Source organism: Gadus morhua, chromosome 3, assembly GCF_902167405.1.
Source record: "Gadus morhua chromosome 3, gadMor3.0, whole genome shotgun sequence".
Lineage (NCBI taxonomy): Eukaryota > Metazoa > Chordata > Actinopteri > Gadiformes > Gadidae > Gadus > Gadus morhua.
The window spans coordinates 15,144,393-15,159,788 of record NC_044050.1 but is presented as its reverse complement, the minus strand read 5'-3'; the positions used below and the strand labels follow the sequence as shown (position 1 = coordinate 15,159,788).

The following is a 15,396-nucleotide window of genomic DNA, read 5'->3' as shown; positions in this document are numbered from 1 at the left end:
GTAAATGATCATAAACACAAACGTGTGTGTGTGTGTGTGTGTGTGTGTGTGTGTGTGTGTGTGTGTGTGTGTGTGTGTGTGTGTGTGTGTGTGCGTGTGCGTGTGCGCGTGTGTGAGAAAGGAAGAACTACCAGCAAGACATTTGGATTCATTGCTTTATGAAAACGGTCACATCCAATTCTACTTGGAATTATCAAGTTGTTTTTTTTTCAAAATAGTGTAATTATTTCTAACTGAGTAAAAGTATAAGTATAGTAAATGTTCAAATGTACCTGCGCTTTGCCATCCCTTGATATTCTTTCCAGATGCATATTTAAACCTTGTAACTTAACAAACAACATATGTAAACAGTGGCCTCTTGGGTCGAAATCCTGCATCCCTAGTCTATTTCAGGATGATCGTTCAAATAACGATAGCAAAGCGACATCTAGCTGTATACATTTGAATTTGACATTCCTATTTGATGGTTTGCACACATGTCGCTATGCATATTATTTTAGAATTTATTCGCATAGCTACTGATTCAACATGATCAATGCTATCCATACATTATCAGCATCTAACAGATCTATGATCTGTACAACTAGAACAAAGCAGTCACCGTCGGTTTGGAGACCATGTATGAGCCTGAACATGAAATCATATGTTTTCTCAGGAATTTAGAGGGAATATTTAACAGAACTGCTGTTCTGTTAAATGATTTCCACCGCTTGCAGACGGACCCCTCTGTCCTCACTGTTCTACTTTATCAATACACTATTATTTGGCATCTTTTAAAATACCTAGTGATAAACTTTATCGGAAATAATTTTATATCATCTTAATATCACCATTCTTTCACTTTCACGAAGTTACCGATCTATCTATCCCTCCAGTAGGGGTAGCCCTGAGCACGCCCTCCTCACTGCCGCGCTCTGATTGCGCCACAGAAGAAGAAAAGCACAGGCTAATAAACACAGGTGAAGTTGTGTCCTTTATATCAAATATGTTTTACATACGATGTGTAATGCTATACAAGGGATGTTAGTTCCCTTATATATAGCATGTCAATTGGATGTAAGCGCTTACATCCAACTAACATGCTAGCTAAAGTGAGCCATGTTAATTAAAGTCCAGTATTATCGCTGGGAGCTAACATTATAAGCAATCAATATCGCCTCTTGTTGATTTAAATAGAGGTTACGTATTCTTAACTTGTTCTTTCATTATTCTGTTTTTTTAAGGTTACAAACTATGCTGGTTTGTCGGTGGATCGATGCTAGAGGACATTAAAGACACAAGATTGCTGTTTCTAATATGCTGATTCGAATGTGCTATTGAAGGACGTATATTGTCCTTCTACCCTGTTAAACTATCAGTTCATTCTTATTATTAGTAATTATATCAGTGAAAGCATGGTTGATAACCGGTACGCCACAGCCCTGGTCATCGGCTCCGTGTTGAGCCTTTTGGCCACGGTGTACCTCTCTGTGGCCGTGGGAACGCAACACTGGTATCAGTACCGCATCCGACCTGCCCCCTCGAACAATGCAGCCAATACCTCAGAACTGGTCAAGGACTTCATCAATGGGGACTTCAACGAGAAGAACTACAGTGAAACTATGTTTCGACTGAATGGAACTCTAGGTCTGTGGTGGAGGTGCATCATGGTGCCCAGTGAGACACACTGGTATAAAGAACCAAGTATGTGGTCTTTCAGTTTTGTCCCATTTTTTTTAGTTTTGTAACATGTATGTAACCTCAGAAGAATGTGTTATTCATTCGAACATGGCAACCCTGGTTGAGTTTATGCCGCTTGTTTTCTTCCAGATCCTAAAATGGCGAGTCAGTGTGTGAGTTTCACTCTTCCCCAGCAGTTTGCTTCAAAGTACAGAGAACCTGGGAACGAGACCAGTGGGGAGGATCTGTTCAGGACCTGTGAGCTTTTTTCTGTTTCCACCTCCCTTTACCTAACTGAACTCAAGCTGTTGTGGTATACCTATCCAGCTGGCGTCAAATGTTTACATTTATTAAATATATTTGTCTTCTATATATTTTCTTAGTTGCATTATTTCACATTTTGTAACTCTTGTATTGTTATTGTCCTTCCAAGTGTTTTCCAACCAGAATTTTATTTTAAATTACATTTGTGTGATGGTCCACTCTGCTGGGGTGTTTGTACGGTCTATTTGTGTGACAGTCCACTTGGCTACGGGATGTAACCCGGTGCTGTCTATGTGTGTGCAGACATGTGGAGGGGCCAGTTCCTGCTGCCCCTGGTGTCTGTTGCACTGGTGTTCCTGAGCGGCCTGGTGGGTGTGTGTGCCTGCCTCTGCCGCAGCATCACCCCAACTCTGGGTGTAGGAGTTCTCCATCTTCTGGCAGGTGAGGGGGACATTTGTGTCGTTAAAGCTGCTGTCAAAGAGGATTTTAGGGTTAAGAGGAGAGCGAAAGAGTTTTTTAAATAATCAACCCCAATAATCAACCCCTTCTACCCTACACCATTTAAAAGTGTTGCATTGACACACCTGTGGTGGCGCAATGACAACGCTGTTTGCATACCTTTGACAGGCAAAAATGAGAGTAGAGTGCCCCGATTGGGCAGAAATCAAAATTCTCTCCTTTTTTTGTGTCCCTTTTGCTTTTGAATAATGTTATTGTAATGTCTCTCTCTCTGTCCCCCCTCCTACTTCTCCTCCTTCCTCTTTCACCCACTCTCTCCCTCACTCCCACCCCTCTCCTTTTCTTGCCCCACTCTCTCCCGCTTCCCACTCTCTTCCCCCCCTTCCTGCTCTCCCCCCTCTCCCCTCCCTCCCTCCCTCCCTCCCCCGCCTCTCCTCTCCCCCTCCAGGTCTGTGTTCGCTGGGCACGGTGTGCTGTTTCCTCGTGGGCGTGGACCTCCTGCCCCACAACGCGTCACCGTCTGAGGCTGCGGAGGGCGCGCTGGGCTGGTCTCTGTACCTGGCACTCATCTCCGCCCCACTGCAGATGATGGCGGCCGCTCTCTTCTTGTGGGCCGCGCGCAGCCACCGCAAAAGCTACACCCGCATGACGGCGTACCGCGTGGCCTAGGGACGAGCTCCGCCAGCTCTACCGCCGGTAGGCAGGGAAACCACACGTTAACCCAAGTCTGTGGGTTAACGTGGGTTTTCCCGATAATCTTCAGGGTAAAAAGAAAATGGTAATCACTTTGGATGAAGGCGCAAAAAAATGCTTTCAATCCACTCCCGTGTAATCAATGAGCGTTGGTTGGAGAGCGCGACATTGTGACCCCAGCCCTAAAAAAAAAAAAAGCATGTGTGTGCTCTTCGCAGGCCCATGTCATTGATTGACATGGGACTAGATTCAAAGCGTTTTTTTGTGGAGCAGATTTATTTTGTCTGCTATTTCACACATCTTTTTTTTTTTAACTGTTCAGCCTTCAACCAAACTCCTAATTCAGCATTCTGATCGTTGCACCCTAGAAGTCTATAGCCAATGATCTTACTTCTTGGTGGCCACAGAGATAGTTAGATAATCATCACACACGCGGATGAGTTACTGAAACACAGATGCTTCCAGTGTCAAAGCACAAGTGTTGCTTGTTTTTTGTTTCGCTAACATCATAACCCATTCCTTTCCCGAAGCACATACTAAAAAATACTTCACTTTGATCGTGCAATTTTATTTTTATAGCTGTCTGCCATTTGTAAAAAGGAGTTTTATTTCTGTTGCCTTTGTTGGCGTTGCTGTTGCTAGCATTCACCACATTGACCTTTGTTTCGTAGAAGAACATTTGTATCAACTATTTAACCTCTCTTAAGTGACATGCTGCTGCTTATTTGCATGATTTTAGTTTTGATTAGTTGATAATCCCTGATTTCAGCTGCTGTCACCATGCATGCCATTACTTTGCCTTTAATCTTGTAACCTCATTTGTGTCCTTTTTGGAGTGTCTTCACTGAAATATTATAAATATATAATTTCTTGCCCCCATTGTCCATATTTACAGATGTTTATGTTGATGTTAAATGGATACATTTGTGAGCTAAAGTGACTTATTAAAATCTGGTACTTGTCTTAGAAACCATAGGCTTCAATGCAGCTTCAACCTCAGTCCTCTGTATTTTGTACGTTTTTAACAGATAATAATTGAGTGTTGATAGCGCATTAAATAAAAGGAAAAAATATTAATCTTTCTTATCTTTCATCATTCTTTAGAGACTATTCATGAAAAGTGACACTTTTTGCCCCTTTTTACTCTATGGTTAAGCTTTTAAAATGGGTTAACAAATTTGCTCAAGAAACTAGTTGTAAATGTAACGCACGATTAAAGATAAACAATTCATAGGATGTCAGGACTCATTTAGGCACACTAAAATAACTTAAACTATTTACAATAGCAGCTTAGGTTCCACCAAGTAAGGGCTGCAGAACTTTTGTAAGAGTTTGGGCTCAGAAAGTTCCGCCAAAAGCAAAGCTGGCAGTTAGTATTTTGTGTGTTATGAACCTATCCTGATAGCTGAGCTGTGAGGCAGGATGCTCCTGTCTTGCTGTTTCAACTCTACCAGGTGGAAACCATGGCACACGTTCTATCCTGCCAGTCAGTAATAATACATGCCCACACCTACTAGTCTGATTTGACCATACTATTTATTCCTTTGTACAGGGTACTTTAATGTCACTTTCTTTGTAGTTATTCTATTCACTTTCACTGTTTTATTACTTTCCTTTATAAGCTTTGCGTGAAAGGGTCTGTGTTGGTCCTTTTCTTACACAGTATTTTGTGGAGGATACAACAAAGGTGTAATAAATGAAGGTAGGAGTTCCAATCCCATGGAATCAAATGGGGACGTTATTGTATCACACGATTATTGCATTTTGCAATAATTTCGGTTGTGCATAAGGTCCCTTTAGTGAACCCTATATCTGGCCAAATCCTACTTGCTTGCAGCTGTGTAAACCAACCCCTATTGTTGACTTGCTTGACTCAATCTAATGTAGCAGAAAGACCAATGGTGCTCTGTTGTTTCTCTTCAGAAATAGTTCATTTATAACAAATTTAAAAAATAAAGAAGTTAAAGAATACAATTCATTGTGTGAAAACTTTTGACAATGAGCAATATTGTTTCTTAAAACATCTCTTTAAAAGGTGCAGTGTCTAGGATTGAGTGGCATCTAGCATTAAGGTTGCTAATCTATCCATCTATATATCTGTATATCTATACAGATATATAGTGGAGATACTAAGCAGTAGAGGTCCGTAGATACCTGTATATGCTGTATTTAGATAAACAGTAGAAAAGAACAGACGGTTCTCTCTTGATCCGCTGTTGGCTTCTGTAGAAACAAGGCGGTGCAACATGTTGGGCTCCGTGGAAGAGGAGCCACTCCTTGGGGTTCTAGTAGTTTAGAGATTACTGAACACATTGGCCCTCGCTTCAGCGAGTTTCTCTCCTAAATAAACCTTATTTTAATTCTCATTATAATTAAGACATATTGTTATAAAAATCTATGATTATTCAAATCTATTATATATGTATATATATATATGATTATATAGATGAATAGTGTCCTCCTCAATCAGTTGTGGTTTTAAAGTTCTCTGTTATTGTGGCTTCTTCACACTGACGGCCGGTAAGAGCAGGGTCTCCCTCTGCGCCAGCTTGAAGGCTGTGTTCTGCTCATAGTAGGCTCCTTCGTTCACGAAGAAAGGGTACAGCGCTTCTCCCTCGTAGCAGATGGTCTCGCCAGAGAGGGACACGAACGCCGGGTCTCCGGGCTTCAGCAGGCAGAAGTCGTTGTCCTGTGGAGAAAGGAGCATTGAGAGAGAGGTCAAGACGCGGTTATTATCCATCATGTATAAGATGAGCAATAATTCAGAAGAGATAAAGTAAAGATAGAGTAAAGTCCAAAAAATATATTTATGTCGAAAATATATTGATATACACAATATGCGTAGGCACAATGTAAATGTGAAAAATGAATTACAAACGTCTAGGTAGTTATGATTCAAAGTACAGGCTACAACATTGAAACTAGTGTTGTCCATTATGCATATGTGTCATTGTGACTAAATATATTAGTTTATATGTCAATGCTGCATGTTAGTGTTTATATATATATATATATATATATATATATATATATATATATATATATATATATATATATATATATATATATCCAAGGGGGTATATATAGTATATACAAAGTACCTGTAGTTGGGGATGGATGGCAGCAGTCAGCTCTTGGGTCTTGGGATCTCTGGGATAGTCTTTCGTATCCACGTCAATGTATGCTTCAACCTCGCCCCCTTCAAACACAGTCCCTAAAGATGTCCAACATAGCACATCAACACATAAAAAGTGTGTCTTTTTAAGGTAATCCCCTTACTTGTTTATCAACACATTGAGTGACACGGGTGTACCCATTCCCAGCCAAAAAGGTACTGGGTTTGACCTTTGAGAGACCTTTGGCAATGAAAATTGAAAGCGCATCAGTTTGTGTCGGGTGTGTGCGATCCTTGGCGTACCAGAGTTGAAACTCTCAACCCACTCCAGGGCACGGTTCACCCCCTCTCTCATCAGGTTGTAGATGTCGGCCCGTAGGACCCCTTGAGGCTGGGGTCCCACCTCTAACGCTGTAGAGAAGTGTTAAAGAGTGTAGGATGGTGGTGTTAAAGAGTGTCTCTCTGTGTTCACATTACTTAGTGCGGGGACGGGCCAGAGCCTATCCAACCGATACAAGGTTTTATTTCCAACCATCCTCCATTTGTTTATGTCCCTACCAGGACGAACCAACCATTCCGTCTGGGACATAGCCAGGGCCATATTCCTTATCAAGGGAGAGACTGCTTATGTTTTTTTGTTATTCACGTTTTCTTTCCCATAACACTCGCCTGAAACCTTTGGTTTGGTGAGAAGAGGGATCGACAGCCAGGGAGCACGTCTGGAGACGTATACGTATACTAAGACTATTCTACCTGATTCTGTACCTTGCTGTATTACATCCTTTAATAAACTATCTATCGACCCTCTTATCCAATCTGCTAAGTTGCCTTGATTTTACACTTCAAGAATTACTTATTACAACGAAAAAATACCCAACGCAGAGCCTCAATACGAACAGTTTAGAAATAAGCAGAAATCTAAGAAAAGCCACCATGAGGTCAACCGTCATGCATCACTACCCCTCCAGGGTCCCCGGGACAACGACAAAGGCTAGTTGGTTAAAGAGTGAAAAACAAACACTTACTGAAGCCATGTTTGCCCACGGATTCCAAGGAGTACACCTCTGAGAAGGGGCTCTTTAATAGAATTAACCTCACGGGGGCTGATGTTATTTTCTCCTTGAACGCAACACAAGAATAGAATAGATTGCATTACATTGTTACTTCATAGGGTGTTTTACAACCTCCTAATGACTTGAGTTGGCTCAATGATTTATTTATAATTTATTTTCATATTAAAAATAAAATATTATATATTTAATATATATTGGATATTCCAACTGGACCTATTATACTCTTGAGAAACATCCACATTTTTGTATTATTTTAAGTTCGTGAATAGCTGCAGCAGAAAGGAGACATATTGCATGTTTAAAAGGCTCCCATTTTACCACCAGGTGTGAGTGTGATAAGCCGGCCCTGTGACATAGTGACATCACAAGTGGGAGTGTCCATCCAGATGTAGGCTAGATCAGTCTACCAGGCTACCCTGTTGACTGTTTCAACTGGTAGGCAAATCTATCCATCTTACATCTAGGTGGAACCTCCCCCCTGTGATGTCATTTTGTCACAGGGCAGGGCAGACTTATCCCTCTCACGCCTGGCGGTAAAATAGGGCCCCTTTAAGTTTCTGAGAAGGAGAGCATATGGCGCTGCACTTACCTGCAAGTACTTGAAGAGGTGCAGGCCTAGCCAATCGGAGACGTGAGTTATGATGCAGAGGCCCATGTTGGCGGTGGTGTTGTGCAGATCACAGATCAGATCTACGGCCTTCTCGCTGCCCTTCGGCCCAAGCTGGCCGTTCACCTCCTGGGCCCGCGTCACCTCGTACGGGGTGGTCGCCGTTGTCGGGGCACTGCAGACATCAGAATTAAAAAGAAGCTTGAGAAGCATCTCAAGCACAGGGGCAGGTAGTCGAGTAGCTGTGAGGGGGGTTGGGACTCCCAGCTGAAAGGTTCTCGGTTCGAAACCCATTTTTCGATACTATTGTTAATATTATATAAATGTACGTTGCAGTGAATATTCGTGGTTTGGGAGGACAACAAACAAGCGTTTACATAACGCTGTTTACAAGATAGCTCTGCACAACTCGTCCCATTCTATTATTATTAGGACGGAGGGAATGTTATTGCGTGATGAAAGACATTATTTACCTGAGCAGGGCGTCGGTGAAGCAGCGGTTCATGTCCTTCTCTGTGTATCTCCTGCACGCGTCCACGGCCCGCGGGTTCACCAGCAGGGTGCTCAGCGAGAACGACCTGACCCTCTCCGGCTGGGACACCTGCAGCTCCTTCAAGAGGTACACCCCACTCATCTCATTTCCATGGGTGCCACCGCAGACGGCCACCCTGGACAGGGGTTTGAACCCCAAGTGATCCATCTGTGGGGGAAAGACCAAAGGAATGGCATACGAGAACCAGAGGGAAGAGAGAGTCTTTTCTCATCCTAAGTGGAAATGAAAGCGTACACATCAAAAACACAATAGTATTAATAATAATTAAATAAGAGACATTGTAACAAAATAAAATCTATACATATTGTGAGAGACATTTAAAATGAAGCACAGTCTGGAGGAAAACAAGGTGACCAGAGAATGTAACCACGTTTTAATAATATGTGTATTTTCCTGTGTAAGTAAATCAAATACAAGCTTTTAAAGAAATGATTATGTCATGGTCTGTCGGTTTCCTTGTCTTGTTTCCCTCCTGTGTGATTACTGCTCCCTCCCCTCATGTGTTTCAGCTGTTACTCGTTGCGTGCCCTGTGTGTGTTTGGTATTTAAGCCCTTGTCTTTCCGTTGTTCCTTGTCGGATCATTTTAGTTTGTGTTGAGTTCTGTCCTGTTTTACCTGTGTTCCCTGTGTCACCCGTGTTCCTTGCCTTTTGAGTTAATAAATTATCCTTTTACCTGAACCGTCTGCGATTGGGTCCTACCTGCCTGCCACCCGCTAACCGTGACAGAATGATCCGACCATCATTGGACCCAGCGGAAGCTCTTTTGTTGGAGGCTGTGTTGGGGCGTACGGGCAGCGCTGTCGCTTCAAGGCCCGGGTTGGACGGTGCCTTACGGACTATCAGAGTGGGGGTGGTGAGTTTGGAGTGCTATCCGGTTCACATTTCTCTCCAGCCCCTGAGCTGACTCCGGTCCCCGAGCCCTGTCCGGTTCCTGAACCCTACTCCTTTCCGAGGGTGCCCCTATTCCAGAACTTCCAGACCTTCCAGAAGGGGCCCACCCTCTACCTCGTCTTCGCCGCTGCAGGCCTCTGCTTGTCCACCATGTCCCCCGTTTCCCCTGAAGCAGTCCGGGTCCAAGCCCTGGAATTCCCAGAGTTCCCCGTGTCCCCTGAAGCAGTCCGGGTCCGAGCCCCGGAGTTCCCCGGGTTCCCCGTAGCACCTGAAGCAGTCCGGGTCCCAGCCCCGGAGTTCCCTGAGTCTCCCATTTCCCCTGAAGCAGTCCAGGTCCCAGCCCTGGAATTCCCAGGTTTCCCTGTGTCCCCTGAAGTAGTCCGGGTCCCAGCCCCGGAGTTCCCTGAGTCTCCCATTTCCCCTGAAGCAGTTCAGGGGTCTCATTGATAACCGTTGCGTACGCACAAAACGGGGCTGAAATTGGCGTACGTGACTTTCCACGCAAAGGTTGTGATCTATAGAAAAACCAACTTGACGGGAGACTGTGCGCAGCCCTAAGCAAACTCTGACCCATGCGTACACGCATGGTTTGGAGGAAAAGGAGAATTGGCGACACAGATGGTGTGGTGGTGAACTGAAGTCAGACAGAAGAATTGTAGAGTGAGGAGACTGGTTATGTTTTATCATCGCCCTTCATAAATTAAATTTCAACCCGTATCATGCGTGAAATCTATGTAATCAGAACAATTTAAGTCCAACTGCGTTAATTCTCAGTTATAACTCCAGAAACATCTCCTTAGAATAGAAATTCACTATAATTAATCCCGTCACGCCATAGGCTACTGTCCACTGACGGCGCGACTGCATGAAATAAAGCTGTCCAACATGTCTCAATAACATAATATTTGTATGTGTCACTAAACGCATCAAATGTCAATTAAATCCAAGTGTGGAAAACCAAGCCACACTCCTCACCACAATCGTTGTCCGTTACTCTTGATGCTTTTCATGACAAATCAGGCATTAAAAAGGGGTTATGTTCGAGAACATTTTACGTGGGTGATTACAAACTGATTATTCAAGGTGTTCTCGGTCAGTCTTATTACCGTAACCCTATAAATACAGAGGTGAGCGCCGTGGTAATGCTGCCCCATATGGCACTTCTGGCGGACCATGCAAATGGCAGGATTCTGAGGGAGAGGGTCTTTAGGGACCATAACGATTTATTAGTACATAAAAATATGTACCTTTATGTCAGACCACTTCTTTTTTAATGCTGGGACTGTGCGCTCCGTGCTACTGACAGAGTTCACTGCTGCAGCAACATGTTGCCACTCACTCTGCTTTTTGTTGTTGGCGATCCCAATCCTGTGACCGCCGAACAAAACTACTTTCGGGCCTCCACCTCACCCACTGTCTCCACCTCAACCTCCCTGAAATTTCGCTTTTTTGCTTTTCTCAGTCCTTCTGCCATTGTTTCCGACAAGACATATTACTTGCATCAGAGTGTTTTATATGCAGATCGCATTCATGAGGTCATTTGCATTGACCATTTATGGTTAAAAAGGGGCGTGTACAGGGCGGAACGGGAAGCTGATTCAGCTGCGCACACTTGTAGGCACTCTGATTTATAAAGCAAAGATTGCGCACGTAGCCTACGGTGTGCGTACGCAGGGTTTTATAAGTCTGAATATTTTTTGGCGCATGCAAAACTTGGCTTTTGGGCGTACGTACACTTTTAGTAACGATCCCACACAAAGTTTTATAAATGAGACCCCAGGTCCCAGCCCTAGAATTCCGAGGTTTCCCTGTGTCCCCTAAAGCAGACCGGGTCCCAGCCCCGGAGTCCAGTCCCGAGTTCCCAATTAACGCTTCCGGGTCCCGAGCCCGCTCAAGCCCAGCATTCTCGAGCCCACCGCCGCTTTCCTCAGTCCATTTTTTTTTTGTTCGCTCCTCCTGGCTTCCCTCCACCCACCCTATTTGGATTTTACTTTCTTTTTGCATGTCGTCGGTCGCCTGGTAGTCGATCCTTGAGGGGGGAGGGGGGGTACTGTCATGGTCTGTCGGTTTCCTTGTCTTGTTTTGGTGTGTTACCTGTTTTACTTTGGTATCGGTCTTGTTTCTCCCCATGTCAGGTTTCCCTCCTGTGTGATTACAGCTCCCTCCACTAATGTGTTTCAGCTGTTACTCGTTGCGTGCCCTGTGTGTGTTTGGTATTTAAGCCCTTGTCTTTCCTTTGTTCCTTGTCGGATCATTTTAGTTTGTGGTGAGTTGTGTCCTGTGTGTTACCTTTGTTCCCGGTGTTCCCGCGTCACCCGTGTTCCTTGCCTTTTGAGTTAATTATCCTTTTACCTGAACTGTCTGCGATTGGGTCCTGCCTGCCACCCGCTAACCGTGACAGATTAGCCAAGTTATTTTAGTCAAATAGAAACTGGTAGCACCTGTAGCACCACATGGCTGATAAGCCTGGACAGGCTTAAACAATGTTGGTTTAACCTTTTTTTTTTGCCAATGATTACCTATGAGACTGAAGAGTGATCAGTTGTTTGCTCCGCCCATTACAAGTTATACACTACAATTCGCTCAAAGGTTAAAGCAGATTGCCAAACTGTGTGGGAGTGGGATCAAGCAGGCTATAGCAGGCCACCCTAATTCAATTACGGTAATTAAAGCTGTACATTCTCTTTTCAGAGAGGCGGACACTCCAATTACATTTTCTTGTGGTTAGGTTGTTCGGGATTGTTTGCTCCGGGTTTTGAACCCCCAATGTCTGCAGTCCAACTGCATGCATTGTTGATGCCCTTAGTCCAATAGGCCCTATCCACAACCTTCTCCTTGATGAACTCACTGTAAGTCAGCTCAATGTCTAAATAGTCAAATAGTAAATAGACGGTGTCACCCAGAATCTCTACAGATCTTGCGACAAACCCGCCACAGCAGTACACAACTGCAATGTGACATGACATCCCTGGTCTACCGCAACAAACCCTCCCACCCGGTCTGTGTGCGTTTTCACATGCGTGCACGTGTGTGTATGCTTCTTTCCATTCTTCTAAAGAGTGTAGTTGTAGTATAGTATATAGCAGTATAATTCTCCCGCAGTGACTAGATAGGGGTGGCAGTACACCCTGCCACCTGTTTGGCATTGATGGGCTACCCTGACGAAAAAGACAAGGGTAGATGTCATGCATGAAGCCAGTTTATTGGCGCATTGCTAGGATTTTGCATTCAGAGCAGGTTTTACTAAATACGCCCCACACACAACACACTCGCCACACACCACAGACCACACAAACGCCCTCCGTCTTGTGGCGCGTGTGTGCGGTGAAGGCCGGAATAAATACACAACAGGTGTATACAGCGCTATCCAGCCCAGGGGCCAGTCAGACTAACTCAGGCCTACCGAAACAAACCATCACCCACACACACACTATATAACTATAGAACAAAAATAACTAGAGTTGTGGTAACACACTTTGCATAAAATCAGCTATATGAACAGACCATGTATCGTATGGAACTATAACTTAATTCGATATCACGATATAACTAAAGTTAACTATATGGTCACACAGTCCATAGCATTATTCAACCATATCATGAAATAACCAAAGTGAACTATGTCTTAGGCATTATAAATAGCAGCATAATCCAAGGTGATAAGAAAGCGCTCAAGGGGCTGGCAGTCTTACCTCTCCTGGAGTGAGACGCTCTGGGAGTGCTCTGAGTCGGAGCGCGTGTGCCCTATTCTTTCTCACCTAACCTTTGAACTCTCTCGCTGACTTCCCCCCCCCCCCCTCCCTCCTTGCTGTTCCTGTTCGTAAACACAGCCCCGTTCCTGCATGGTTTTTTTCCCTCTCTCTGCTATGTGTGTTCCCCCCTCTCCGTCCTCCTCCACTCCCCAACATGTTTTTCTTGCTCTCTCTTCTGCTCCCAGATCAAATTTCAACCACATACTGACGATTCTATATCATGCCCCCCTCCCCACACACCAACCCTGCTGCTGTTTCCAGTCAAACTGAATGGGAATGTCTTCCTTATTATCATAAGCTGAAGGGAGAGAAGAGAATGTGTTTGAGAGCCACGTTTGAAAACATAGCTCAGGGTCTTCATATATTTTTACTGTGCTACACGATCACCGTCTCAACCCCCCCCCCCCATCTCCTCCATCTCCCCACCCCTTGTCAACCCCTGCCTCCCGCTGCTTTACATCCACCTCCCACCTCTGCCCCCTCCGAGGTCCTCAGAGATCCAGGTCCCACATCTCCTCTGGCTCCCCCTGGTGGCCATATCTTCCAGGACATTAGGTGTCAAACAACTTTCAGACAACTCGTTAAGATAGCATGTGTGCTGATTTAAAGGTAATGTGAGCATTAGCTTTCATACTTGCTAAAGGCTATACTTAAGATGGAGTCCAACGTGAGACGGGACACACAATACAGCCACATGGCAGGCACACACCTGTTTACACATTCTTTGCATGTATTGCTAAATTATACGTTTCATACAAAACATTTTTAAATAGGAGTACAGTATTTTGATTCCTCACCATACTGGCCAGCTGCTATACTCGGCTCCAACCCATCCGTCGCCCACATGGGATGACACCACAGAACAGTTTCATACGAACTCCGCTCGTATCTTAGCACAGACCATCCTTGCTCTTGTAAATACCCCTCTCACCCCCATGCTGCTCACCACAACCTGTTGAGTTATATATCGCATAAAAACTGGCTGTACTATTTCCTAAACAACCCACTGCAATGCGATGCCTCTCTCACCTAAGACATATTTTCCACGTTGAACCCTGAGGACCTCATCTGTAAACCAACCAGCCACAAACAACATGGCTGGTTGGTTTTCTCTTCTGCAAAAGATGATTTAGCCTGGAGGTGGACCCAAATATAGATTTGAGTTGTCGTATACAGTTGTGGTTTGTCATTAAACTCACATTTCTATGGAGATGGTGGTATTAAAATGGCTTAAATTGATCTGAAAGAGAGAGGTTGGTCATCCATTTTAACAAACCATATAGCATTTATGTTGATTTGCTTTATGCAACATCTGCTTACGTAGACGTCCGTGCAAAACATTGAATCCAACAGCAGATCGGACCATCAGGCTCATACAGTGGGACTTTTTGACACAACTTCTCCCTTGAGGTTGTAGATCGAGGCGATGGGTATTTTGATTCTGCCAATTGAGATATCGATGGTGGCGCTGGTGGCTCACATCTGGTGTATGAGGTGATGCAGGTTGTGTGGGGAATGATTTTTTAAGGATGACATTTATTTTTGGGCGGTTCTGAAGGGATAATGATGTCACGCTGAGAGGGAGGTGACTTTATGACCTTCTGGTGGCCTTTTCCCGTATGTATGTGTGTGTGCTTGTGTATGTGTGTTTCCTTGTCAGTGTGTGTTTTTTAATGTGTGTGTGTGTGTGTGTGTGTGTGTGTGTGTCTCTGTGTGAATTGTCCCTTTGCTTCAAAGCTGAGAAAAATAAAACAATTATTATCATGATCATTTCATACATCGACTTAATCTTTAGAATTTGTAACTGTTTATTTCTTGAGATGTACAGGCTTAGCTATACTGGCTGTAAAATGCTCTTTCCTTCTACTACTACTACTATTTTATAAGGATATATTCAGCAGTGCTTCCCTAATGATGGATCTCATTATGGAGCAGGTAGGGGTTAGGGCGTCTTGCTCAAGGATGCTTATGGTAGACTACATGACCATAGGGGATCGAAGCTAGGACCTTTCTAGTTTTGTCCTTTAGCACGATGGCATTGAATTATAAATTAAATGTTTTCCTCTCACCACCATAGCTCACCTGAATGTAATGCCTTTCCCAGGGCTGATCCTCTGTGTTTATACAAACACCTGTTGTTTATTAAATTATTAAGTACCTCAGCTATTACAGTAGGCCCTCATGAGTTAAAAAAAAAAAGAGAGGCTGGGTTTCCTTTGGGAGCCTGGGAATGTTATCTGCGTCGCTCTGAGTTTACCCGGATTACGCTGTATTTGTTGTCAAATAATCAAAGCATAATAGTACTATTAAAACGATTTATTTGGTCACT

General features: G+C 44.0%; 2 protein-coding genes across 3 annotated transcripts; one reads left to right on the top strand and one right to left on the bottom strand.

Annotated features, from left to right (window-relative positions):
- The first annotated feature begins 859 nt into the window (after window positions 1-859).
- LOC115540379 (claudin domain-containing protein 1) lies at window positions 860-4,154 on the top strand. The gene is made up of 5 exons (XM_030351599.1): window positions 860-959; window positions 1,224-1,683; window positions 1,810-1,917; window positions 2,227-2,364; window positions 2,831-4,154. The coding sequence occupies exons 2-5, from the start codon at window positions 1,395-1,397 to the stop codon at window positions 3,049-3,051; spliced, it is 756 nt and encodes a 251-aa protein (XP_030207459.1). The 5' UTR covers window positions 860-959; window positions 1,224-1,394; the 3' UTR covers window positions 3,052-4,154.
- A 438-nt stretch (window positions 4,155-4,592) lies between these two features.
- Window positions 4,593-13,107, bottom strand: LOC115540377 (N-acyl-aromatic-L-amino acid amidohydrolase (carboxylate-forming) A). Of its 2 annotated transcripts, none has more exons than XM_030351597.1 (7): window positions 13,008-13,107; window positions 8,344-8,570; window positions 7,853-8,045; window positions 7,216-7,309; window positions 6,494-6,601; window positions 6,177-6,289; window positions 4,593-5,764 (listed from the first exon to the last, which is right to left on the bottom strand). In XM_030351597.1, exons 2-7 carry the CDS (start codon window positions 8,568-8,570, stop codon window positions 5,567-5,569), a joined length of 933 nt encoding a protein of 310 aa, XP_030207457.1. In that variant the 5' UTR covers window positions 13,008-13,107; the 3' UTR covers window positions 4,593-5,566. The 2 variants fall into 2 exon arrangements, with proteins under 2 accessions (XP_030207457.1, XP_030207458.1); XM_030351598.1 differs by lacking the exon at window positions 13,008-13,107 and adding an exon at window positions 11,605-11,834.
- Window positions 13,108-15,396: the final 2,289 nt, after the last annotated feature.

Coding starts and splice junctions, on each gene's coding strand:
- LOC115540379 (XM_030351599.1), top strand. CDS start 1,395: ATGGTTGATAACCGGTACGCCACAGCCCTGGTCATCGGCTCCGTGTTG. Junction 1,918..2,226: donor GGAGGATCTGTTCAGGACCT/GTGAGCTTTTTT, acceptor ATGTGTGTGCAG/ACATGTGGAGGGGCCAGTTC. Junction 2,365..2,830: donor AGTTCTCCATCTTCTGGCAG/GTGAGGGGGACA, acceptor CTCCCCCTCCAG/GTCTGTGTTCGCTGGGCACG.
- LOC115540377 (XM_030351597.1), bottom strand. CDS start 8,570: ATGGATCACTTGGGGTTCAAACCCCTGTCCAGGGTGGCCGTCTGCGGT. Junction 6,602..7,215: donor CGTGGGCAAACATGGCTTCA/GTAAGTGTTTGT, acceptor ACTTCTCTACAG/CGTTAGAGGTGGGACCCCAG. Junction 5,765..6,176: donor CCATCCATCCCCAACTACAG/GTACTTTGTATA, acceptor CTTTCTCCACAG/GACAACGACTTCTGCCTGCT.